Raw genomic sequence first — 27,977 nt, 5'->3', positions numbered from 1 at the left:
GTTCCAATCCTGCGCTGTCGTTTAAAATCAAAGATGCAAACAAATGCCTTTTTATTTTTGTTTTGTGGTCTTTTTCTACTACAGCTTTGTGGCTGTCTCTCAGTGGTTGTGTCATCTCAGTGTTGTCTGTACTTAAGTGGAGTCAAAGTTTGGGGAAAAAGACCAAGACCTTTTTTGGCACACTCTCCTATGGCTCTGGGATTTATTGCAGCTACTCTGCTGGGTTGTTCCTCAGCTTGGGGCTGGGACCAGGCACACAAGACACCCTTTAAGGCCCTAATTCCTGTTTCACATGGGAAATGCCATGGCTGTTTACTTTGTTTTGTTTACCAGTCCTCAGTCAGTGAAACTGAAAACAACAGAACCTTCTTGTTTGCCACTAACTTCCTCTTCTCATAGCAAAGATGAAGAAACTTCCCCTGTTTCTGCTGCAGTTTGACAAACTTGTTTACCTTTCATAGGGTTGTCTCTTACTCCTTCAGCCTTTCCAATAACTGCTTTATAAACATAAAAAAGCTGGATCTACTGCTGCCTGACACTTAAAATGATTTTAAATGTTCAGAGGGGATTTCAGCATTTTTCTCCTCCCTTAAATGTTATTTTAGTTTTTAATTAAATGAATGACAGATATTTTAAGTAGCCAGTTATTCAGCTCCTTGCTTTGTAGACATGACTGATACAAAAAGGCAGGTATCTAAATTTGCCTTGATACCTTTCTGTGGACTTACTCAAACTTACCACAGAGCCACTAAGAGAAGGTTTAGCGTCATAAGAGCTTCTTAGTGCCATTCAGACTTCTTGGAGGATTCCCTTAGAGGATCCTGTTTGTACTTAAGGTTTTATTACTGCAGTTAAAAAGTTTATCAGCTCAAAGATGAATAGCTCAGAGACAGAGTTACTTCTTTTTTGAAGAAAGTTGTTCAGCTACAGTGAACTGCATTGTAGTGTGTAACTCAGTTTGGGTTTCTTTTGTGAAATACTTTAAATGTGTTAAGATGATAATTAAAGTTGAGCAGAGAAGGGCCTTGCAGCTCCTCTCACTGTTTACTGTGGTTTTTGATGGTTCCTTCAGTGTACCCCAGTGGTAGATGGAGGGATGCCTGAGATCCACACTGTGCTATGGACCACAGCAGTCTGTCTAGCAGCCTGTAGTAACTAGTTTAACATGTTGTTGCTGGAATAAAGTGAGAAATACCTTTTCACCCTGCCACAACTTTCACAGTATTTAAGATTTTATTTTCCTGTTGTGTATTGGGCTGAAACTGAATTTAAAGCTTGAAAATGAATGCCAAGGTCTCCCCGTGCAGAGGCTGTGTCCATGCAGGCAGAGCAGTAGCTTGGCACCTTGGAGGCTCAAGTTCAGGTGTGAACAGAGGCTGCAGCGAGGTTTTCTCATGCTTTTGGCCAGGGACTCATGCCTGTGTGCTTCACATTGTCTCTTCCAGGAGAAGGCAGAAAAGTCAAGGGCTGGTAGCACATGTGCAGCTGGGGAGTAAAAGTTGGTGGTTTCAGGTCCTGCTCATCTGTTGCTTGTTTGTGAACACTTCCTTTTCTGTCTCAGGTGGGGCCAGCGAGGTTTGGGCAGTGCCTGTTCAGCTCGGTGCCAGCCTGGAGGCTGTGGGTGCTGGGCAGGTCGGGGGAGCTGCTGCTGCTGTGTCCCCATGGTGCTGGTCAAGTTCTACTCCTGCCACCTTCAGTCAGAGCTGGTGTTTTCCTGAGCTGCCTTGGAGCTTTTTAGTCTTGTGAAGTGTCAGAATAGCATCTGTTACAAAAACAAACCCTCCTTTTCTTCCTGTTGTAATGAGTTAAATCGGTTGTGTAATTAAATGATGAGCTGGACTGTGAGTATGTCAGTGTATTCAAAGCTTGTCTGTGTAGAAGAACAAATCTCTTTATTTTAGCCAGTATTAAATGATTATATCAAAGATAGATTGAATTTTGTAACTAGAGACATGTTGTACCTTCTCTAGCCCTATAGAAGAAATAAACTGACTTCCTCAAAAGTTAAGAACCAACCTCTTTTAAAAAAAAACTTCATCCAGAGTCTGGATGAGTGTTGTCTTGGTGATGTTTTAAACTGGGAATAGACTTCACATCATTAATACTGAATTTAAAAATATAATTATTGTTTGCTTCATTTATTTTGACTAATGCAGAGAGAAAAATAATTAATCAGGAGACTTAACGTAATTAGTGCAGTGTGGCAACTGACTACTTTTAAAGTCTGTTAACATGGGAAGCATAGCTCTTGTTTTGAAATGTTCTACTTTGTATTAGAATTGAAAATATTAGAACAATTTTACTCTTTAAATTGATACTTCAAATCTTAGTGCTGTGAAAGCATTCATATTCTACCACTAATTATGATGTTCAAAACAGGAAATCTGGAATTACGTTGGAAATAATGAAAACATTTCAGAGAATTTTTTAATGTTCTTTTGATTTATGTTGCTGGGAAAAAATGGTTATGTCATCCTGATACATGGCATTGGGAAAGCTAAGAAGAATTTATTTCAGAGGACTGCTATGTTCAGTCTTGCTCAAAGATGGTTTTGCTTGTGCATTTAGTAGCCTGTCATGGTTTAAAGAGGTATGAGCAGCGTCAGTGTACAGGTGGGATATTTTAGTTCTCAAAAGCCTCTGGGAACTGCAGGCGTAATATACTTTCAAAGTACAAGGGATCTAAAAAAAAAAAAAAAAAGGCATTTTCAGCTAAATTTGCTTATAAAATCATAGCCATTACCTGAAAAGCCACTGGTGTAAAAGGATGCTTTGACTTAGATTGGGAGTAAAATTCCTGAAATATTTCTGCTTTTCATCTTTCAATACTACGGCTGAGGTCAAGTGTCTGATCTTACCACATAATGCAGCAGATGATTTGCAGCATATTTTATTAAGACATAATTGTAAAGGCTAGGGCTAGTGCTGGGTAAGGTCATGGATTTCAGATGGAGTGTGGGAGTGTAATACGCATAAGCTATGGGTGAAACAGATTATATGTTACAGTGGGATCAGTTCTAGCCACAGTAGGGGTTCTAAGAAATGTAATCTTTTGGGGGAGGACCATAAAATGATTTGCATGCAGTAGAAAACCTCCTGTGTTTCTCCATGAAGGCTGGGTCTCTGTTATTCTGTGGCTGCTGGGCTATAAGGTGTTCCACACACAAGGGTGTCCCCTGGAATAGCGGGGTGCAGATGTCCTCCCATCGCCTTTGGAACAGCTGCTTGGAGGGCTGGCATGGCTGAGCTCAGCAGTGTTTGCATCTCCTGAAAGATAAACATGTAGGTGAGTGACCACTTCTTTGTGGCCACAATGCTGCTCTTTCATAGCGCTGAGGAAAGAGAAAAATTGTAATGAGAAGGCCAGATACCAGCTACACCCTTGGGAAGAGAAGAACAAAGGATGACTTAAGCTTGGACATAAGACATTAGCTAGTTGTGGCACAAGTCAGACCAGTCTTTACATACTGGCAAGCCACAAATTATACCCAGCCTGAGCTTTTACATTTAAGTCTATTAAGAGCTGCCATAAATGTTTCAGGTTCTGTTGACAGAAGTCTGGGCAGGAGGGTGGGTTGTGTGTTGGCTTTGTCCTCTTTTTCTTTCAAGAAAAGTTTATTGTTCAGAATTGGGCTTACTCTTTTCAGTGTAGTTGTTGAAAATTGGCAATTATGGTTTCTTCTGGCTTTGCAACTGATTATGTTAACCCTCAGCAAATTAATTATCTTCTGGCTCACGACTGCACACAATACTTTGTACAATGGAATTACAGTAGAACGCTGTCAGATCTTGTCACTCCACTTTGTAACCCTTGTGGGAACTTTCATAAGGCTCAGTGGTGACGCGATGACATGAGCATTCCAACTGCAGCTTTCAGCTGGCTAGGTGTAGGCATTGCTGATGGAGTGATCTAGTTTTAAGGTGTAATTATTTACATGAAACACACAGAAAAAGAAATTGCAAACTAGGACTAATTAAATGGCCAAGTTGTATTTTATTAGAGTATGTTCTTTTTCTGTTTTATTTCTGTTTTATTCTGAGTTTCGTGCTTTCACTGCTCCATGAACTAAAAGTGTTAGTAAGGCTATGTTATTAAAAATAAAATGATAGGCATATTGCAGTAACCAATTAATATTGGTGGAGTTTTTGTAAGCCCTTTAGTCCATTGTTGCTTAAAAGCAAGATAGAGTATTCGATTAAAATTCTATGCAATACATTAACTGCTAAATTCTCATTTTATGTTTTGACACAGGTTTCCTCTGTGCAAAGTTGCTTAGCAGGGCTGCCTTGATTTCCCTGCTCTTGCTTTGAGTCGTTTGGGGATCACTTTAAAACTGATTTGAGAGGATGTTTAGTAGCAGTTAATTCTATTAATTTCCAAAGTGACCATTTTCCATTGGTGAATGTGCAATGCCTCACAGGGGATGTTGCAAAACTGCAAGAGTTCTACAATAGTGAAACTTGATTTTTCATTAAGATGAGAGTTCAGTCATGTTTCTTCAGGGAAGTGGTATCTTTCATATTTTTCACTCATTATTTCTCATGCTGTAAAACTACAATAGCATCTACTCTAAATGCTGATTATTAAGAGGGGGAGGGTGCATGTGTTTTGCTGTTGCAGTGGGCTTTTTTTTTAGTCCATAGCATAATGCAATATATTGATTTTGCAAATAGTTTTACTCTATCTTCTAGCTTTTTTCTTTTCTTTGGAATAGAGAGAGATTTTAATTAAGCCAAAATCTTATATTTTCTGTGTGTAAGTCTATTTGAAAAACCCCTACAAAACCAGAAATGGTGAACTTGAGAGACATTAGAGAAATATCAGTATAGTTATCTCTAGTATATCTATAATATATATGTGTGTGTGTGAATAATATGGCTTATTGCTGCCTGTGATTAGTGTGTGGTGGAAGAGCAGCGGCGATGTTAAAAAGCAAATTGTTTTCATGTGGTGAAGAGGTGAAAGAGTTAACCTGGAACAAGTGCTTGTGTTCATTGCATGTGAGTTCTTTTCATCCTTGCTACAAATATGCTCACAGATAAAGAAACAGAAAGTAGCTGGTTTTACAAAACCAGTTCAGTAGTTCTGTTGTGAGCCAAGTGGAAGATGATTTCTGTGTAGTAGGAGGATTGCTGTTGTGTGTGTCAACAGTAAGAAAATGCTGCTTTTGAAAGAAATGTGCCTGGTAGTGGACATGGCACTGGCTTAGTCTAAACTCATACTGATTCCAGAGACTAAACTATTAACACCTGGGCTTGGGTGGGATCCATGAGCACTAATCAGTGGTAAAGACAAAGGAGTTGCTGCTCATTTCCAGGCTCCGTGCTTTGCCAGACGATATAGGGAGGAAGGTTAAAAACAATTGGAGGAACTGCTCTTTTTTCAGTCTCTGGGGAAAAAATAATAGTCCAACACACTTGATCAGATCTCCTGTTCCTGGAATTTTAACACTTCTCTGAGTGCAAGAAAAACACAAAAGGGTTGAGACTGGAAGAGACATCTGGAAGTCATCTGGTCCAACTCTGTGCTCAGGCAGGGCTGACAGCCCACGTCCAGACAACTTAGAACATCTCCAAGGATGTTCTTGAGATTCCACAGCCTCCCTGGGTAACCTGTGCCAGTGCCACTGATCATCTTTCAGCTGGCTTCACAAAATGTCTGGTAGTGTGTGTGCCCTCACAGGCTTAGGTTAGGATATGGAATTGGCTGATTCCTGGCTGCAGGCATCACATAGCTGCAGGATGGCTGTGTGGGAGAGCATGTGTGAGGGCTAAAGTCTGTGCAGGAGAATGGTTTTGTGTGTTTGTCCTGGGATATATGGTATGGAGATCTGGTTTTCAGATTTTACTCCTCAATTTTTTGTACTTTTATAAACAAAAATGTCGTTGCCAATTCCTGACGTTATAGGTCTTTCAGATCACCAAGATATTTTGCATAATAAAGGACTTTTTATCGGAAAATATGTAAAGTCTGCATCCTGCAATTAGGGAATGGCAGTTGCAGGAACTGTATTTTTAGTTACTTAATTTCGTAGTTTCTTAGGTAATAAGCCAGAAAGATGGTACTTGAAGCCCCGTTTCCAGTAAGTCTTTTCAGTAAGATGCTTCTTCTGCAGCACTTAGAACCAATAAGAATTCTTGCCTGAGAGTATAACAGTAATGTGTTACAGGAGCCCTGGCCTCTGAGGCTGTTTGTTCAAATCCTTTTGTTTATTATGAGCTGGAATGCAGGCCTGTGGGCTGGGCTGGAGAACACCAGCGTGGTGCCTTCGTGACACTTGGCATTAACAAATGGCATCTTTGTTCCAGCCTCTGCAGCTCCTGGAGCTGTACAGGGGCTGTGTCTGGAAAAAGGAGCACGTGTCAAGTGGCTCAGTTGTGTGGAACAAATGCAGCAAGTGGAGGAGTAGAACTTTTCCTCCAGTCATTTTTGATAAACACTGATTTAGAATATGGTCTAGAAGCAAACAGATTTACTTCATGAAGACTAAAACAGAACTCTGCAAGGACTGGGAAGAAAATGACAGTCTAAAGACTGGTAAAGTGTTGTGTAAAATTTGATGTACTGGTCTTTAATTGTTTATATTGTGCTGTTTTACTTCACTTTCATTTCAAATTAGTGATAACTGAGTTTTAAATACTTGGTAATACTTAGTAATATTTAAGGGATATAATTATGTTTAATGGTGGAAGAAATGTAGCTCAGTTAACTTCCTGAAATACGTATTTCTGAAAAAGTGTTGTTATGCAAACAAAAGGATTGTTTTTCTAACTAACTAGTTCATTTTATGTTAAAAGTTCTTCTCTGTGTTAGAAGTTCACTCTGCATGAAGAGAAAGTATAATAAATGATGCTTAATCCCTTTTGTTCAGAGCAGATTTAGTATTGATGTGCAGGTATTTACCAAGATTCTTCCTTCTGAACATTGTGTACCCACAACAAAATACTATTAAGTGTACGTCATGGCTTTTATTTCGTTGTTTATGGGAATGCACTGGAAGGAAAATAAACAGCCTGAGTATTTAAGGGACTTTCTGCTATAACCAGAGACTTTGTTTATTGCTCTGATATGTGCTTTGAATGTGTAGATGTGTAGCAGCTGGTGGTAGTGCCTGCAGACAGGAATTTGTGCCAGTGCAGCTCTTCGAGCAGCAAAGGGATGTGTCATGTGCAAGCAGGCAAGAATTCTAGTAAAGTAATGGAAAACAAATTAACATTTTCAATTCTTTTGGGGTATTCAGAGGGCTCTGCAGTTGGAGAGACAATGATGATGGGTTAAAGAACAAGAACAGAAGAAATAGCTTTTTAGAATTTGGGGTAAGGTTACTGAATACACTCTTAGTGTATTGAGCCCCAGCCCTATGGAGCAAGGCATCAGTTCTGAGGATGCTGGCCCACAGTGGGTGAGCCTGAGCCAGTGTGTGCCCAGGTGACCAGGAAGGCCAACTGCATCCTGGCCTGTACCAGCAATGGTGTGGCCAGCAGGACCAGGGCTGTGATTGTCAGCCTGTACTCAACACTGATGAGGCCACACCTCCAACCCTGGGATCAGTTTTGGCCCCCTTGTGACAAGAAGGTCATTGAGGTGCTGGAGCATGTCCAGAGAGGGGAATGGAGCTGTGACAGCACAGGTCTGGAGCACAGGTTCTATGAAGACTGACTGAGGGAACTGGGGAGAGTTTATCCTGGAGAAACGGAGGCTCAAGGGGGAAACTTAATACTCTTCTCACAGGTAACACATGACAGAATGAGATGAAACAGCTTCATGTTGCATTAGGATGGTTTAGATTGGATATTAGGAAAAATTTTATTCCCAAAAGGGTTGTCAAGCACTGGCTGCCTAGGGAAGTGGTGGAGTCATCATCCCTTGAGGTATTTAAAAGTGCTTGGCACTTGAGGGCATGGTTTAGTGGTGGGCTTGGCAGTGATGGGTTAATGGTTGGACTCAATTATCTTTTAACCTTTAATTAGTAAATTTAATCGTACTTGTGTCATCTTTACCTGCTTCCACTGAGATAACACTGAATAAAACTGATAAGACTTCAGTATACCATTTATTTGTCTTCAATTTCATAGTAATATATTTTTCTGCCCAAGAATTTTTCTTGTTCCCATATTTAGGTTTTACTTTATCAGGAATCAGTGTGTAATTTCTAAGTTGGAAATATTCAAATATTTTCTTTTATAAGAAAAATCATGCTTAATGCTTATCTCCCAAAATAAAACCTCTTGCCCCCATCTCAAGCTGTTTTTTGGGTTTTCAGTATTGATGGATTAATGAAACATTGAACTATCTCAGTGCAGCTGGAAGGTTAAGATGATTCTGGCAGAAAGCAAAGAGGATTACTTTAAATGCAATGAATATGATAATTTACACCCTAAATGTAATTGAATTGTCATGAGACATAGAACATGCCAAACTTGGATTTATGCATTGCTTATGCAGAGGAAGGGATGGTAAGCCATGGCCACATTTTCAGCATAAATCAGGAACTTGCTTTCTGGTGCAAATAGTTTGGCATTCTTTTAATCGAAGGCTTAAATTTTTTTCAGCTTACACTGCGATTCTATCTGTGTTTTTGAAGATCTAAGCGTGTCCTTTTGAGCATATTTTAAAATAAAAATAGAAACCATTTTTAGTTCTGTTTTAAAATGTATCAGCTACCTACTGTGTGAATGTACGAACTGCTGTGTATTACAATATTGTCTGCTTATATTCAGCCACACTCTTTCTCAAATTAAGTCTAATCTCTTCTACTTGGAAATTAGTGATAGGACTTTTTACCTATTTCTTCTGAAGCTCAGCAGCAGGTATACTTTAAACAAGGGAGCTTTTTCCCTCAGGTGTCTGTTGGAGAAGTGGAAATTAGGATCAGTCAGTATTGAAGTTGCTGAAGGAATGTCAGGTTTCTAAGGAAATGAAAAGTTTGCTTTTTAAAAACCTATAATTGATCTTCTATAAAGACTTGCAGTAAGCAATGATCTGTCTTACAGAAGGAAACACAATTTAATTTTGGTTACAATTCCTTCATCTTCTCACTTGGAAAGTAAAACCAGGGTTCACCCACTGCTCTTTGTCAATGTTGCTTTGGTAGCTTTAGTGGACATTGTCAGTTCAGCAGACACACTATAATAGTGTGTATATATAGTAAAGATTAGGAACCAGATGGTTGCAGTTGTGCCAGGGGAGTAGGCAGTGCTGGAATGCCCTGGCAGTGCTGTGAAGTCATGTCTGTGCCTTTGGGTGTGACAAGGCTGGGGAGAGGCTCTGGAGGGCTGTGGGAGCTGTGGCTGGCTCAGAGCTCACATGGGCAGCCGGGGTAACAGAGCCCTGCAATGGCTATAAAGCTGTGTCAGAGAAAAACAAACCTGAGACCCAGCTGCTTTGTGTCTGGAGTCCTCTTTTGGCTTAGGAATAAAGGTGGATCCAGCACTTAAAAGCACAGGAGGAGCAATGCCCTGCTTGGACACACCAAAGTCTGAGCAATATGAAATGATTCTACTCATCTTACAGGGAGGAAAAGATTTATCAGTGTTGTAGCTTAGTGATGTGAAACTTAGAAATATAGCAGATTGAATTATGTGTGGGTTTTTTTCTCTCTCAACTGTGTAAATAAATGTGTGCTGGTTTTGCTCCACATTGGAAAAAATGGCAGAGCTATGTGTATTCTTAGTAAACAGGAGTAATATGATTGGCAAATGATGGTGACAAAGGGGGGCAGGTGAGGGTAACCATGTGTGACTTCTGGGGGTCATAAATGAAAGCTTTGAAGAAGCAGCCAGACTTTCCCTTAGGGGAAGCTTGGAACAGGCAATGCTGTTGTCTGAATGCTCATGTTGGTGATGGGCCATACTGAGGTTCTCTTGGCGTTCCCCTGGAGAAAGGTGGAGTGAAAACAAGCAGAGACCATGTTAAATCTCTAACAGATGGCTTAGAAGGCCACTTTGGCACAATTTCTTGTCTAAATGTTGAGAAATGTGTAGGTAACCTATATTAAAGAAACACTGGTTTGAACAAACAATTGTGCTAATGTCGTATGATAGGAAACTTTAAATATCTGATCTGTTTTTCTATTTTGGCCCAGATTGGTATGTGCAATTCCTGAAGTTCATTATGTTGCCATGAACGAGATAGTGAAAAAAACCCCACATGCTTGGAGTTATTTTTATAACAGTGTTAGACTGAAAAATATTTTAAGCCTTTCTCAAGACTTGCTTTATTTGAAGTTTATTGCTTTTTAATAATCAAAATAATTCAACTCTTAAATCTTTCACAGACTTATTCATTAAAGCTGATATACCTCATTGGTCTGATATAATTATACTTGGGATATTGAACTGTGTTCTGTTGTTGGATATTCAAAACCGCAGATTATCCTTTCTTGGTGCTCTCTGTTCCTGTCCATGTCCTAGAGGTGGTTTCTGCTCAGGGAACAGGACTGAGCAAAACTTGAACTCCACTCATGTAGTAAATGCTACATCTGCAGTGTCCAATGTCCAGTGCTTACTCACACATTGGGTTTTTTTTTAATTGCCTGTCAACCTTCCTGTTGTCATATCCTTACCCTTATTCCAGCTCTAGGTTGCCGAAGTTGCAGTTCTGACACTCTAACAACATCCTTCCCTGTTTTCTGAGAAATGTGTTTTAGGCAATTTCTAAGAAGCCATGCAATATTTCTTCAGTATTCCAATATCTCTACAAATCCTGTAAATACTTCACAATTTTGTTTTAAGCCAGTAGTGAATGTTTCAGCTTTCTTTGCCTATTAGAATGTTTGTGGAGTTGCCTTTAGTGGCCTTCAGTCTTTCAGTTAGTGGGTTGTGCAGAATTATTTTTTTATTGTATTTAACATCTACATTGGTGGAAAATCAGAAATATTCTAAACTTTGCAATTAAGCTACTGTGCATACTGTGCAGTATTAATACTGCATATATATATATATATATATAAATAATACTTTGCTTTGAGCAGTATTCAAGACACATACCAAGATCATATTTTGCTTTGACACAATAGCTTTGGCATTTCTTCATTGAAGTAATCTCCCTGAAGTTGATTTTCCAAGTATTTGACTGCAGTTCTTTTTTCACAAGGGAGAAAATCTGAACAGTGTTATTTTAATTCCTCTACAGGTGCAGATGCTGAGCAGGATGCTGCTATCAAACTTGCCCAGGAACGAGCAGAGATAGTTGCCAAATATGACAGAGTAAGTTAACTTTTTAGTAATTTAAAAGACATCTTATAATGAATCTTAGTAATATGTCTGTTTAAAAATTGAATCATGATTCCAGCTAGCTGTTGTTTAAAATACTCTGTTGAGTACTAATCTGATGTTTAATGATACATTGTCCTCTGGTGAATTAAACTCTCCCTCCATGGGGGATATTCTGGATCATGACTCACTCAACTCATTTTTCACGTGCATAGCAAGTTACTTTGGGACTATTTCAGGAGTGTATTGTCTTAGAAGTAATGAAAGTGGGGTGTTTGAGGATGCTCAGTCTATTTGAGGTCAGAAGGACTATCATTTTACTTTTTATTTATTTCATCTTTGGTTATGGTAGTACAAATGCTAAAATCATAGAAAAAGTAAAAGATGAGTGAGCTGCATTGTTTCTGATACTGTTGTGGGGAACTAAAGAAATGCCCTGGTACATACCATGTTTGTTCTTGGACCTCTTGTAAGGAAAAGCTTGGCACAGAGTATGCCTAGAATTCTTACATGGTAGTCAGGTATTTTTGTAACACTTAGGGACTTTATAAGAGTCATTTGAGTACGGAACAACAGCCTTGTTGGCAGAGTTCATGGGATGTTTTATAAGCCAGACTTACTGGTTGTTTGCACAGGGTGCAGTAAATGAGTGGCTCACCTTGGAATAAGGAAAAACCTGCTTGTGCGTGGCAGGCTTGACACCAGGTGCTCCTGAAAGCTGCTCAGTCACTACCCTCCTCAGCTGGGCAGGAGAGAGAAAATATACAAAAGGCTCATGAGTTGGGATAAAGGCAGGGAGAGATCCTTCACTACTGACTGTCATGGGCAGAACAGACCTGAGCTGAGGGAATCAGTTTTAATTTATCACCAATCAAATCAGAGTACGACAATAAGAAAATAAAAACTGGATCTAAACCATTTTCTCCCCAACCCTGCCTTCTTCCTGGTCTTAGCTTTGCTCCCAATTTTCTCTGCCTCTTCCAACTGAGCAGTGCAGGAGGATGGGGAACGGGGGATGTTGTCAGCTCATCCCATGTTGTTTCTGTGACTCCTTCCTGCTTGGGGTTTTGACTCCTTAAACTCTTCCGTTTTTCCAGTATGGTGTCCCTCTCACAGGCTGAAGTTATCCATAAAACTTCTTCAGTGTGGGTCCTTCCCATGAGCTGCAGTTCTTCCTGAGCTGCTCCAGCCTTGGTCTTTCCATCAGGGTCAGTCCTTCAGGCACAGGTGCTTCAGCATGGGTCCCCCGTGGGGTCACAAGTCCTGCTCCAGTGTGGCCACTGGCCATGGTCAGTGACAGGTCCGTATTGGAGCTGCCTTTGTCTCTGTTGGACGTGGAGGAGGCTTACAGCAGCTTCTCAGAGAAATTACCCCTTGAGCTCCCTGCTGCTAAAATCAGGCCACACAAACCCAATACACTTTGTGTTCTGAGTGGTGGCCTGATTTCATAGCCAGTAACCTGTGCATAGCCCATACCAGGGGTTGACAGAGCAGAAGTGTAGTTAAACTTCTGCAAGCCTTTTGCAAGACTGGCAGTTGGAGAGGAAGAATGGGACATGAATGAATGCATAACTGAGGGAAAACTCGGTGCTGAATTGTTTGACAGCTGCTGCAAGCCAGCATGGATGTTAACTCAGGACTGTCTGCAGAATGTGCTCTTGCAGGTGATTGTTCAGGAAAGATGGACTTGGGAAATGAAATGAGTAGAGGGCACTCTGGGGACCATGACGGATTATTGTGGAGTTTAACCAACAGGCTTACTGGGATTACTGTGACTCTGGTTGAAATGTATTTTGTGTATAGCAGTGACCAAAAGAGATTTCTTCAGATTTAAATACTGTTTGTAAGGTCTGGGACAGGTATTCTGCTCTCCTTTTTCTTGGCTGGTTAGTTTAGGACTGATGTTCTCCTCCCCTTCCTCTAACTTCCTGCCACTATGTCCCAAAGCGTTCCAAAGGTTATGCTTTCAGTGGTTGAATGCTCTCTTATGTGTCTTTATTTATTGTGTCATAAAATATAATTTGGCTTTTTATTTTTTCCTTTCCCCTTAGGGACGTGAGGGGGCTCAGATTGAACCGTGGGAAGATGCTGACTACCGTCTGTACAAAGTCACAGATAGATTTGGGTTTCTACAGTAAGTAGCAAGCTTGTACAGAAAATAAGATTAAAAGTTTGATACTATTAATATTCAGGCTCTTTATTGTATTACCTATTTGGTGAAAGTATTATTATGCCTTTAATAGATATTTTGGAAACTGCTGTGTAAGTGTTACCGCTGGCTAATCTTTCACTGTGCTTTTCAATTCAGTTTCTATCCGGTTTTCTATTTCTGTAATTTGATCTTGCATAGCGTGTGAAATCTTGTAAAATATTTTATTGGGGAATGAAAATTGATAGTCTGCAAAAAACATATTTCAAGCTGAATTGCAGATAAATTTTGGTTGTGCATAACTGAGTTGGATGTAGACAAACTTGAAGTTCTTGGAAGTATTTATAAAAACTTTGTTAAAAGGTTTGATTTTAAAAAAATCCCAATGCATTAAGGTAAGTCAATGGTTGTATATGAGCAACGGTGTATCTCAGTCCATGGAAGATTAGTATCTTTTGGCTTAATATATTTTCTAACCTTACTGAAATCTCTGCTGATTTGGGACCTAATGTTGAATCAACTTTAAGTCAGAAAATGCCAGAATCCAGGTGCAGTTCCCCTGTAGGTGCCTCCTTTGTAACATAATCTGTTTCTTTTTGAAAAATAGAAGATTAGAGTCTTAAATTGTATTAGGGTTTTTGTGGTTGGCAGATGTAAATATCCAGCTTGAAGAAACAGAACACAATCTGACTTGCTACTTTTGATGATATTAGGACTCTGAGTTTCTTGGTGCTTGGCATTTTTGTTTGAATAAGAGAAATGCAGTTGAAATCCAGAAAAATCAGTGATAGGTGGAAAACTTAGTAATACCTATGTAATTCACAGTATTGGGAAGGGGGATGTGTATGTTCTGTTTTTTGGAGGACTTTTTTTCCTTCTCTTCCTTCCTTTTTTGCAGTGTTACTGTTCTTACAGACTGTCAGTTAAAAGTCACCTTTGCAAGCAGACTGCTTGTGCTTCATTGGGGTGGGTTAATTTGATGTGTGACATTCAAAGAGATCTGTTTTACACAAAGAGGTGCTTGTGTTGGTAAACCCCAGCTGCAGCACCACATGCTTGCAGTTGTAGCATTCCTAATGGACAATGGATGTCAGAGTAATTTTATTTCTGGGGCAGAAGTAATGGAAGCCACTGCAGGATTCACCTCTGACTTTGGTATCCTTGTGAACTCCTGAACTTTTCCTGTTACTTGTATTGTGATACTTGGATTTTTATGTGAAGATTGTTAAGTGCTCTCTACTTGCTACTGCTGTTCAGTCATTACCCCAGACATCTTGCTCAGGAACATCTTTTACTCACCAGTGTAGAATTAGTTCTCTATATAGTCAACTTCAAGGGATGAAAGCTGAAAGATTTAAATTACATAAAAACTGCACAGGTTAACAGTGTGTGCAGATAATCTCTTCACTAATTGTGCCTATTTGTAGCTTATCCATGTCTTGTTATAGGGCAGATTTCACCTGGGAGTGCTTTCAAGGCTGCTTTAAGATTGTTTAAGACAAATTTGATGTCTTGCAAATGATGTTTTTATTTTCCCGAGAAATGAAATCTGTCCTAATAGAAGAAATATAATTAGGATAAAGATATCAACTGTCTTGCCCTGAAATGACAATTTATATTGCACTATAGATTTTAACTGTGGTCTGGGTCATGTGTGCTGTCATGCTGGGCCTGCTGTGTTAGAAGGAAACTCCTGTTCTATGAGAGTTTGTAATGTACCAAAAGCCTCAAAAGTTTGTCATCATACTTATCAGATGATAAGTAATAATTTGTCTTCTCAGGTGTTTATAGTGTAAATTAGCAAACAGGCTGATGCACATTGAAAACAACGTCTGGGGGCAGTACCAAACTTAGTGTCCTAGTTAAGGTCTACAGGGATTTGTAATCTTGTTTATATTGACATCTTAAAATACTAAGAGAGGTGTCTTTTGTATCAGAAGGGTGTTGGGTGTGAGGAAACGGATGCAAAATTAGGGCTTGTTTTCTCAAGTACAATAGGCTTTGATTACTATCAGTAGTTTTCTCTTTTTTTCCTTGTCTGTGTCCAGTTTGCAGCTTTCCTTGGCTCTGTGAAGGGGCATTCAAAGTTCAGCTGATTGCTGATAGGGCAGAAGAGATAATTTTGAGGGAATGAAGCACTCAGGCTGCACTTGTAACTTGCCACTGGGTAGAAGACAGGAGAATATAAAGGCTAGGGACATTTCAAGAGTCGTTTTGGTCTAGATCTGAAATTCTTCTGGTGTCCCAGTGTCCTTATTTGTGTGATACACTGGGAATTTGTAAACTTCAGGGACCGGAAGATTTAATACTTCTATTGCCTTTCTGCCATGCCAGTAGAAGTGGGCTCAAGTTTTCTTCAGAGACCAGAATGAGAGGCAGAGGGAAGGTGCCTTTTTATTCAACAGTGGAGAAACTGGATTATGATTGGAAACAGATATAACATTTCCCTTCAAGTAAAGTATGTCACTTTAACCTATTAAGATCCTCAGTTGTTCTGTCTGGCATTTTTAATCAATTCTAAGTGATGCACTATTTATTGTGTACAAGAGTTAGGTCTATCTTTACACCCAGTATTGTCTTAAATTTTTAGTAGCTGCTGCCTTCAGAACACAGTTTAATCTGTTTGCTGCAGTACATTATCTTGCAGTTCTGCAAATGAATATGAATGTTCTAGTTTGGCTATTAAAAAGAAAGTGGTGTGGACAGCTTATTAAGATAGCTATTTAAAACAAAAAAAAAAAAAAAAAAGCAAGCTGAGTTAATACTTAATGAATTTAGGGAACAAGAAAGTGTGTTCAGTGAAAAGTACCAGAGCATTATAATAATGAGACTTATTTGAAATGAATAAAGGGAAGTTTTAGAGGGAAGTTGGATATGGGAAGAAGGTTTCCAGCAAAGCTAAGCTGTGAAGTAACCTGTGGGGAGCCCAAGGGGACTGTCTCTTGAGGTACTTAACACCAGAGTGTACAAAACAAAATGCAGCTTGGAGGAGTTTGTTCAGTGGCACTGACTAAATTGTAGCAGTTATGAGCTACTCTACTGAAAGCATAAATTATACAGTAGAGGCATACAGCAACCAGGAAGAGTGAAACTCTCATTATTAGCTGTATTGTAGAAAATTTGGCTTTTACCAGCTACTGTTGTTGCAAGGCTATAAGGAAGTGGTGGGTTGTGGTCTGTTTTAGCCATGTGGTGTTGCAGGCAAACCAGACTCAGCTTGGAGAATTTATTTCATAATTTAGTCCAGATAACATGACATTTTGACTGCTGACTTGGATGCTGGGTAGGAGCACTCCAAACCATAGCACTCTTAGCAGGCACCTAGAAGAAACACCTGTGTCCCCTCCACATCCAAGACAAACTTGCCTTGCTTTTTGTCAGGGGTTAGCCTTGGATCACTGCAGTTCCTTTGCGAGGTGAGGTGACAGGCAGTGAAGGAGCTCCTGCACACAATGGCTTCTATCTGCTCCTCCTGGATTTTTACTTATTTTCTCCTTCTGCTCCTTGTGTCTTACATATCTTCCCCCACCCTGACATGGCGTTCCTCCCACTGGGAGTACATCTCCAGCCACGGTCTCAACATCCCCTTCCACATATCTCTTCTGTCTCTCCAATTAGTATTGTTCCTCTTAATTAATACAGACTTGTTTCTGCCAAGTGCTGTTGATCTTCCTCATTGTCACCTGATATACATGGAATGGTATATTGAATTAATTTAATAAGTCAATTAAATAAATTAAATATTCCTATAACATGGAATAGCCTGTTAAAAAAAAATCACTTTTGTAATGTTTCTTTCAGAGAATCCCATGTCAGGGAGCTTGTCTTAAAATGACCATGAGTATTAACAGAGCAGACCAGTATATTTTATACAAGTGCTTTGTGGTTGCCAATAAACCTAAAAATATTTAAAGAAAAAAAAAAGGCAGCAATATCACTTACCAGAAAAACCTCAGGCATGGTCCTGATTCAATGGAATTTGTTTTCCAGTAAAAATCCTGCTGATTTCACATGATGGTGCAGGAATGCTGAGCAGTCAGGCTGATGTGAAAAGTGCCATTCAATTTTAAAACCAACATGTTTTTCTCTGAAGTCTAGCACCAATGTCTGTACATACAGTCTGCCAGTGCTTTGATCAGATTGGATATTCTTTTCTAGAAAGTGCAGGAGATGGATGCTTTGAGCTGTGCCTGCAGCTGATGGAAATCCAGCAGCCCATCTCTGGGGACTCCCATAGGGCTCAGATAATGCTTACCCTGTAATAGATGACTTCTGCAATCAAGTATTCTAGGAATGGGAGAAATGTCTAAGATCTCTTTACAGACAGTCATAACAAAAACTGTTTGAGCTGTTTTTGGAAATGAAAAAAGCGGAATGTGTTTGGTCTTCATGAAAATTGGGGGTTTGTTTGCTCAGTTTTTCCTTACTACCCCCCTCCCCCCTTGTTGGATATGTTGTATCTTTTTGGTCAGTGTTTCGTGAATGTTGACCCTGCGCCCTATAAAAAAGCAGTTTTTCTCTGTTCTATCTTGGAACCTGGCTAAATTTTAAATAAAATGTCCTCAGTATTTTCAGTGTGGACTGTTCTTTCATCAGTCCTTTTCTTTACCTTGTAGATAACTTCTATTTGCATTTTTTCTATCAGCAGTCAATGATAAAGGAATAACTTCAGGGAAAGAAAACCTAAAGGAGTTTTCTGAGTGTCTTGAAGCTCATAGCAGGCATTCCAGTAATGCCTCAGGATCTGGGATTTCCCCCTTCCCCCTCCTTGAATTATTTAGTTCATTTGGTGCTGCTTTGGAATGGTTAAAAAAGCTACTAAAAGAAATACCTTACTCCTTGGGCAGTGACAAGTTCCCTGCTACAACTAGGAATGCTTTAAAAGGTATTTTATTTCTTTAAATTGACAGTTTGTGTCATATCTATATTGATTTGTCTATTTAGAAGTGAAAATTTAGAGTTGTTTTTATAGCTAAAAAATTCTTAAAGGTCTTAAGACAGTAAAAGAAAGCAAGATATTCAAATGACAGTATTTTTGTAAGTAAATAAGAATTTAAGCTTTAACTGTTTTTGAAGCACATACTTAAAGATGTGGTTTTCACTAATATATCCTTGTATTTATTTTTTATGAAACTTTCCAGTTAACTAGAAGGACAAAATAACTTGATTTCCTCCCCTTCCTCCCTGCTCAACATAATGTTAAGGTTGAATGGTCACAAGAGCATTAGCTGATTGAAGTTTGCAAAACAGCCCAAACTTTGTATGTGATCCTGAAGTAGGGTAGAAGCTGAGAGCAGCATTTTGCAACTGTAAAGGTCAACACCAGTTTAAAGAGCTGATCCTCTTTGGAGCCTTTCAGCACCAGGACAAAAGTCAGAGCAGGATAAGCCAAATGGACTTGGTGTATTCCTAGAATGGCACAGAAAGCTAAAATCTCACCAAATCTGAACAGCATCTTCCTGCTGTTAGGTCACCACACCAACCTACCTCATGTGTCTGGTCAGTGTACTCCAGGTCCTGAGAGGCTTTGTACTGGAATTTGTAAAGCATTGAACAACATCCCCACGAAGAAGAAATATCAGCCAGGTTCATTCTTTTGATACCTGTTGGAACTACAGATTTCAGCCTTTCAATCATTTGGGGACCAAGCAAAGATATTTTCAAAAAATAAAATGTCCCACACTTTTTATTTTTAGCTGTAAATTAGGATTTATGTTACCTTTCTTTTTAAAGTATCTTTGTGTGTGTATATTCTTGATGATTCTTCTATATTTCTCTCTCTGTGTATCACCCAGCTGAGAGGGAGGTGTTCTGTTTTCTTTCATAAGAAAACTGTTCAAGACCACAGTTTTGCTTTCTTAAGTTAAAAAAAAAATAAAAAATATTGGTGCTTGGAATTTGAGACAGGTATTGCTCAAGTCCAAATCTTACTCCTCACTGGGAAATACAGATTCTGACTTAAATACTCTGCCTAATATATTGTGGAAAGTGTTTTAAGCATTCATACCTTAATAGTTATGAAATAGAAGTTACAGAAGAAACTGCAATTTATTTACTGCAACTTTCCAAAAACTTTTTTCTTTCCATTGTTCCCTGATGAATGCCAGCAACAGAATTGTTCTGGTAACTTTTGGTGGTGAGCTGTGACAATTGTAGCAGACACGACACCGTTAAAAAAAAAATTCTTCAGCCTGCACCATATGAGTTATTTTCAGACCTTGTTATTATCAAGGTTTGTGTTAACTTATATTAATTATTTTTATCTTGTAGCATTAACCTATATTGTCACAATTAGTGGTCTGGCTTGGGTGATTCACTTTAAACAAGTTTTTCTGTTTACTGCCTGCTCAGTAAATGGAAGCTGTGGATGTTTATTTACTGTGGCAGATGCTGTTACGGCGATAAATATTCCAGGGTCAGCGTAGTGGGATTGGGCAGATTGGAGGTTTATTTTGCAGGGTTGTTCATGTGGGTTTTTATCCCCTAAAGAGTGGTACAATAGAAGTACTAGCAGTAGAAAATACAGATGTGGTCTGCCCCTCACCCCATTTATGAGGCTCTCTCAAAAATTTGGGTTAGATTCTTGTGCTACTCTTACAGTAGCTGTGTGCTGATTCTGACTGAATTGTACCAATTCACAGCAGCTGAGAATGTGACTCATACTCTTAGTCTTTATCCCATGAGCCTGTTAAAGCAGTGAACATGCTTTGAGAATAGTTTGCTAATGATGGAGATTATCACATTGGAAGAGGTGCTTTTCCAGTGGCAGAATTCATTCTTTCATTTGCTGAGATGAGACCCACCTGCTCTTCTCCATCAAACTTCAGTCTTTAAAAAAACATCGTGCATTTTTGTTAGGTCCAATGCATTTCTACAGCATGCTCCAAAAACAAGTTAGGAGAGTAAACAAACCAAGAGCTCAGTCAAGGATTGAGATACTCCATTAAATGTCTCCAAATGAAACTTGTTTTTTTTTTTTCTCCAGTATTATCATTTTACCCTGAACTTCTTGATAGGGAGCGATATGATGAGCAACCAGTTACCTCCTCTTGGATTCTATTGCTTGATAATTTGTATGTAGTCTTGCTGGAAAATAGTCCATGTCTCTGGAGCATTCTGTGTGCATTCCTTCGTGTTTTCTCCCGTGTGCCTGTTGAACCACTTGTCCAAGAGCAATAACTCTTGCGCAGTTCTCCCTGCTGATTTGGGTGGATACACAAGCAAATTCTCTCCAGATAAGAGCTGCAAGGACAGGTCTGAGCATTCTTGGCAGCAAAAGAAGTTATGCTGAGTTTTTGGATAATAGCAGTTAAAGAAAGAAAGAAGCACAGTTGATGTAATTTGGTAACACTCAAAGTAGCATTCAAAAACAAATAGGTATTTTTTTAATAATTTTAATTTCAAATTTTTAGTAGGAGAGTCATAGAATCAGTTGGAAGAGAGTTAAGATCATCAAGACCAGCAATAAACCCAGCACCATCACTGTAACCCCATAACCTCATAACCACATCACCCAGTGCCAGATCCAGAAGCCTCTTGAACACCTCCAGGGATGGTGACTCCACCACCTCTTTGGGCAACCTGTTCCAATGCCTGACCACCCTAAAAGTGATTTTTTTTTTTTTTTCTGATATCTGATCTAATCTCCTCTGCCTCAGTTTAAGGCCACTACACCTGCACATCAGAGTTCAAGGAACTACCTCCAAGGCTGCTAGAAGAGTTGCAGAGTTCATCTTCACAGTGACACAGAACCATGATTCTTAATTTTCTAGGCACAGTAAATATTGCCAAACACGTTAAGTGATGTGATGAAATGGCAATGAAACATTTATTCTTAACAGTTCAATTATAAATGTCAGTCTACTGCATTTTATTTATGCTGGTCATTCAGCAGGGATTTGCTGTCATTTTCCTCTTCTCAGCATTGTGAGACAGGTTCAGACCCTCTTGTCGGAAGAGTAGCTAAACTCTTCCCTCTCTTGGGGAGGAGTGTGCCAAGTTCAGCCTCTTTCAGCTGTCAAAGTCAAATCTTTATTTAAAAAAGAGTTCAGATCTCTCTTATTAGAGAAAAGTTGTGTTTCTCTTACCTTTCTCCTGAGTATACAAATATGCCTCATTTTGACTGTCTAGAATTTTTCATGAGGCATCATGAAGATTTATCATGGGAACTCCACTGAATTCTCTTCTCTCCATTAGAATTTTGTATTATCTGCCATGGATTTTGCCTTCTAATACGTGATACACTTGCCTTGACTGATTTTGCTGTAGAATATTCATAGCTAATCATATTGAGGAACTTCTCTTAAAAAAAAAAAAAAAGCCCAACCAAAAATTTCAGCTGTATTTAACATTCTTTTGCCCTAATGTACCCTAAGGATATTATTTAAGGAGAGAAGCAGTAGTTTTCTTGGGCTAGTTACTGAGATTCAAAATGCTTTTTTTTAGGTCAATCTTGCTAGCATTAGACAAATCTTTTTTTTTTTTTTTTTCTTTTTTCTCTTTGCATGCTTCCACAGGGAACTGCTTTTAAAATATTATTTAAATTACATTTCTGTATGAAAAAACCTGTTTTGAAAACACAGCGAACATATTATTTATCAGTTATGAAATTCCTGATAAGTTGAAATGAATCCATGTTTACTATGCAGTTTTGAAATGGAGAGGTTGGTTCAGAGATGAGGGTAAATAGATAATTTTATTTAAACATAAACAGTGGAAGAGTACATTGGATCTGCTGTAAAATTTGCTTAGCCCTGTCCATTCTGACTGAGTTTACAGCTCTGCTTCCATGATGGACAGTGAACAGTGTTCTGTGAATTTGTCTGCACTCTTGGTGGTGGTTGTGTTGTGAATCATCTCTTTGCATTAATGCATCTGAACTTGTGTCCAAAATCATGAGCTGTCCGTGGCAATTTGCAGGATTTGCTTACCTAAAGTGAGGTCTTATTTTGCAAGAACATGTGGTGAGAAGTGTTGTCCTAGAAGGTGTTTTGGTTACCACAAGGAACTCTTCAGTGCCCTTGTTCACTTTTTCTCACACTTGCTACTTTAACAAATATTCTTTGTCAGCCTGATAGGGAAAAGTGGTTGTTTTTTCGAAGCTGTTTCATGAAAATTGTCTAAACCAGATGTAGCAGAGGGAGAGGAACCAGACCTTCTTCCTGGTGGTAAAGCTCACCTGTGAGCTTTACAATGGCATATATTTGTACATCACTTGTGTATTTAGTCGTAGGACTTCACCAGGAGAAGGAGGAAGTGCCTAGAAGTTATGTGTCTACAAGTTACCAATGAATTTTTCTGTGACTTGGAATATGCATTTAATTTCTTTGGCAACAGTATTTAAGATATTCTTCTCTTTAATTTTTTTGTCTTCCCTTTCCCCTTTTGTTATTGAGGTGACCGAGTGTGTGGTTCTCTTACCTTCCTTTCATGCGCATTCTTCCTGTGAAAGGAAGAAATGTTCTGTCATTAGGTGCTGTAATTCCGAATGGTATGGTCTTTTTTTCTTCCTAAATCTGCATCACAGTGTTACGCTTATTCTTAGAACTAGAGTTAAAATTTGAATTTTAAATCCGTTCTTTCAGCTGAGTTGGTCCAGGGTGTCACTTCAGCAATCCCCTGCAGATAGGAAATGAGGTGAATGCAATCCTGCAGATTTGATGGAAAACACAAAAATAAGCTGCAGGATAATTCTGCCAACTAAGGACAAATCACATGTTTTTTTGTTAACAGCTGCTGCTACTTGATCTGAGTAAAAGATCACCCAGTGTGTACTAGGAATTCATAAAGTACTTCCTTGTATGAAAAGAGCTATTAGGTAGCAGAACTGAAAAAAAGATTGACTATGTTAATATGATTTAATTTATAAAACATTCATCAAGCGATATGCAATGGGTTTGAGTTACTGCTTAACTCTAAAATATAAGTATGTGGCATAATCATTATTACCTCATGTATTTCCTACTAAATTTAGCATTTATAGAAGATTAAAGTAACTGGATGTGGGAAATGGCCAGAGTGTGTTTCACTAGCACAGGCTGTGAAGGATGCTAAAAGGGGGACAGTTTTTAGAAGTGCAAAGATGCTGCTACTCCTGACCCAATGAAGGACCCACCCGAAGGGGATTTGAGACCACTGAAGTTTTTCCTCAAAGAAGCAAGTGTGGATACATAGTGTTTTGAGCTTCAGTAGTGAGCAAGTATATATTGCTGGAACAATACCATCTTAGTTAATTTATGTTGAAATATGCTTTGCACAGCACATGAATTTTAATGCAGATGAAGCTGCCAATGTGCAAACCATGGATCACTGTTAATTTATGATGTAAGTGATCTGCACAGGAAGTAACCTTCGAGCAGTGCTTCAATACAAGGAGGTATGTGTTTAAGGAGAAAATCCTAGGTGTTTTAGACATTTACCAAATGTAAATTAGAAGAAAGGCATTCTCTTTCGTTTCCCTTTTAGGCTCCTGGGAATTTTAAGGTAGCTTAGATTAATTTTTAGCTTTCTATAAAATCGTGATTCTGAGAAGACATTTTTAACCTTAGTGTTCGTTTATATAAAATTAAAATGCCAAAAAATCACTAGAAATACTGATGTGCTCAATTAAGCAGATTATAGATTTTCTGAAAGGTTTTCTGCTTCCATGCTGGGGAAAGTTTCAAGTTTGCATACAGAACACATCTTCTCACTAAAAACACAGGAAAGCACATATTTTTAGGATTTTGCAGTGAAAACACAGTTCTGTGTTTTTTGCTATTTATTTCTTGATAATTTTTCATATTGGCTATCAAAACTTAACAAAATCATCTTCTTTCAAGCAGCAAAATACTTAACTAAATCTCAAAATGGTAACTTTTTTGTAGAATTTGATAAAACTTTTATTTTATCTCATCTCTCACAGTACACATTGCTTGAGACTTTCTGGACAGGAGCTGCATGTTCACTGTGCTGTGCAAATTAGCAGCAATATCCATAGAATCCATAAATAATAATTGCAAATAAAACCTAGTCACAAAATCACATGTGGTCCAGCCTTTTGCCAGCATTAAATTCTTTCTTACAGCATGTTTCCTGATAATTATATTGTGGAATGTCACACTGGCTTATCCCATATGTTAATTAATTGCTTTGGCTTGCTTATGAATTTTAACAAAACTTCTGAAAGCTGTTTTTTAATCTGCTGTAGTCACTACCCCCATACTGTGCAGAGGTTGTTTGGTGAAAATTCCAAGTGGATGATTACAGTAGCAGAGCTCCAATTATTTTGAGAGACAGACTCAATCAAAATTGTGAGTTTGTAAGTAAATTGTGGGATAGAAAGAAGGAAGCGAGCCATAGAATTTTATCTGTGAAAAACAACAGCTTTCTTACCTTCTCCTTAGTATTTTCAGAAATACTTTCCATATATTATTGATTTTGAAAATAATACTTTTGCTTTGTTTTCCTTTGAAAAGCTGGAAGATGAAAGCAGTATTCATAGTCAGGATTCCTCTGAAAATTACCTTGAAGGTGTGATTCTCTTGCAAAGCACTGTACATATCCATAATACCCCACATTGCTCTGACAGTTTTATGTGCTATGTATGAGACACTGAGGGGGAGGCAGACATAATAGAACACCTCGTTAGTGTGTTTATTTCTGTAGAATTGGTTTCCCTGTGTGAATATACTAATTTTTTTGTGTCTAGTGAAAACAGACTTCTACAACTCACTCTTGACAAATCACACAAAACTGTACCTATCTGGGAAGATCTACTTTTTGCTAATATATCTGGATACTGTAATGGTGCAAGTTGTTACTTCAGCAATCTGAGTTTCATATTGTACAGGAAGACAACTCCATTTGTACTAAAGCTCTGTGTTCAGACATCTGTCAAGTGAATTCTTGCCTTTGCATACCTGTGCATGATCACTCTTAAAAATTTATTTCACATCACTTGGTTTTGAGTTTTATACCTTACTAATGTTTTTGTGGATGTTTCCTCACAAATTTCTTGATCATGAAGGTTTCAAAATGATAGAAAGGACTATTTTAAAATTTTTTTAAAAATACTTCCTTCAAAATAAGTCTCCTGGGTAGCAGCAAATATGTTTTCCTCATGTATTTAAAGACTTAAAAGTACATCACAAATAACAAGCTGAATGCACAGCATATGTTTCTTCATGATTAACTCAATGAGACCCTGAAGATCAGTGTTCTGCCAGAAACCTCTCCCACATTATGTTTAAAATGTGATGCCAGTTATTATTTCAAAATAATTTTCATTTAAAATGAAACTCTGTGCAGTGGTACAAGGTGACACTATTGCACTTAGAGGAGAGCATGAGAAAATAATTGAGTAATAGTTTGAAAAAAAATGTTTTGCATAGGTACTGCTTTGCAGGCTTTATGAAGATGAAACTTTTTTAATGTCTGTGTTATGCTGGGTTCGGTAATATAGAAATATTGAGTGTAATTTACTTTTCAGTTAGGTGACTTGTGTGTATCACAATTATTCTCACAAATGTTTCATGATAACAAGCCCTAAAGTTCTTCACAGTGGCCTGACCAATTCTGAAGTAGAAATTGAGAAATAAAAATACAGCATACCAAAAGATTTTGAACATTACAATTCTACAGGTAATTAAGCTTTGTAGTATTTTTGGTCTTGTTGTGGTCAATTTTTGCCTCTTCTCCCCCTCCCCCCCCCCCCCCCCCCCCCCATGAAAATTTTATCAGGCCTCTTGTGGCTTTCATCCAACTTGTGGCTGTGAAGTAATGAATTGATCCTCTGGAATTTGGAGTTCTCGGGTGACTGATATACCAAGGTTGATTATGGCACTAAGTATCTTCCATCCTTACTGAAGCTGCAAAGGACAGAGGAGGCTGTACATTTCTTCAACTTAAGCCAAACTAGAAACAGAAAAATGCTGTGACTTGAGTCAGCAGGGAGCATACTTGGGATTTAAATACAAATGTAGGAAAAGAATAAATCTGTTGAGTGTCTAATACAAGAAAGTCTTTCCTTGTGTTTGTATTGAACAAATACATCAGAGTGCTATTTAAAGATTACTGATTTAAACAGCAGCAGTGTGTCAGGGACTGTAAGCTTGTTAAGTCTTAGGCTTTTCAATTTATTTGAACTACCACTGTTACTCAAGGAGGCTAATTACAACACATGCTTTAATGGTCAAAACCATAGATCTGCATATTTAATGTTCTGAAGTGACTGATATTTATACATTTGACATAATTTTTTAAAAAGTTTTCCTGAAACATTCATGAAAACCTGTGTTAGCCAGCATGGTGGATTTAAAGATGTATCATGCATTTATGCCTTATATTGTAACAAAAAAAGTCACTTTAAATCAAGTACAATAAATTAAATCTTTGAACTTGGAGACCTTCTCACCAGAAGGTAGAAGTAGTCCAGACTGAAAGATGGGAAAATGGCTTTGGGCTGGTACTACAGATGGTCCTCCAGTGAGGACCATTGGTAGAGATCCTAAGTTCCAGTCAAACCTTGGAATCCAGTATTTTCTTTCTTCCAGTGCGACATCTTTGAGGAACCTTGTGGTAGGATGACCATCAGGTACCTTACTGTAGCTGGGATTTGGTCTTACAGTGGTTTGCAGCTCTCAGACCTGGAGACAAGATCTTCAGCTCTTTCTCTAAGTGCTGTAACTCTAGAGCTGCTTGGCAGTGACTGGCAGAACCCTGAGCTGCTGTTGGGATCCCACGTGGCTGCAGCTGGGAGCTCTTGTCTTCATGGCAAGGCACAGACCAGGTGTAGTGATGGCTAATTCCTGGCTCATTCAACAGCTGGGTTCGCTTGTCCATGTTTTACTTTAGTGGGGATAGCAGAGTTTTGCTAAGTGAGACCTTATTTTCCTGACTTCAGTTAAAAGCATCCCTTTGACTCCTCTTTTGGATATCCAGGACTGTGTAGTTCCGAGATAATTATGTTAATCAGTTTTGTTCTCTCTATATCCCCTAAATGAGTATTACTTGAGCTATTAAAGGAAAACAGTCATCTTAGGGCAGGATATAGCTGTATTGTGTTAATAGTGTTTACTATTTCCCATTATTATTTGTTGAAGTATGCAGATAAAAACCATGGAGAAATGCAAGTTTAAATAGCCTGGGAATGGCTGGAGAAGAAAAATTTTTAAAAGAAATAATTAAGGTGTAACAATATTAGATTGGATTGGCTGGGGAAGGAAGGGAGAGATGCATCCTCATACAGAAAAAATTGAAGGTACAATAAAATAACAGATTCATAGACATTAATTGATTTTGTGTCTGATTCTAACTAATGTCTCTAAGGTTCTTCTGCACAGAAAACACACTAAATAGAAATACATTTATTTAAAATACCTTTAGGGGCTTGAGAGAATTTGTGTGCCTGCACTGCCTTTTCTTCAGTTCTTGCAGGGTAGGTTTTAGTATTTAGATAAGTGAGTACAAGGGCATAGTTGATGCCATCTTGTTAATGGAGAGGGAGATCTCCAGGAACTCCTGCATGTCCAGTGAGTTAGTGAGCAGCCCCAGGCAATTAATTTGGCTTCTGTTTGTTTGCCAGGTGCTCAGCAGCATCTTGGGGAATAAAAACACGGGGCTGCCTTCATGTGCT

At 38.6% G+C, this 27,977-nt stretch overlaps 1 protein-coding gene and 1 long non-coding RNA gene across 40 annotated transcripts in view; one reads left to right on the top strand and one right to left on the bottom strand.

The window, feature by feature from the left end:
- USP6NL (USP6 N-terminal like) overlaps positions 1–27,977 on the top strand; it is a 110,062-nt gene that overhangs the window by 38,898 nt on the left and 43,187 nt on the right. For 38 of the 39 annotated variants that reach the window (XM_086886473.1, XM_086886493.1, XM_086886481.1 and 35 more), the window contains 2 exons: positions 11,135–11,208; positions 13,266–13,348. In XM_086886473.1, coding sequence (XP_086742599.1) covers positions 11,135–11,208; positions 13,266–13,348 — 157 coding nt within the window. Of the gene's footprint in view, positions 1–5,323; positions 6,539–11,134; positions 11,209–13,265; positions 13,349–27,977 lie in introns of those variants that run through there. The other variant, XM_023918747.2, reaches the window with a different exon arrangement.
- LOC147653401 (uncharacterized) lies at positions 2,875–17,580 on the bottom strand. Its single transcript, XR_015286068.1, has 2 exons — positions 17,306–17,580; positions 2,875–3,267 (listed from the first exon to the last, which is right to left on the bottom strand). It is a non-coding gene; the product is annotated as an uncharacterized LOC147653401 (long non-coding RNA).

The sequence above is a fragment of the Cyanistes caeruleus genome, chromosome 4 (assembly GCF_971803275.1).
Source record: "Cyanistes caeruleus chromosome 4, bCyaCae1.hap1.1, whole genome shotgun sequence".
Lineage (NCBI taxonomy): Eukaryota > Metazoa > Chordata > Aves > Passeriformes > Paridae > Cyanistes > Cyanistes caeruleus.
Note: the sequence above shows the minus strand (reverse complement) of the source record. Positions and strands in the feature narration are given on the sequence as shown.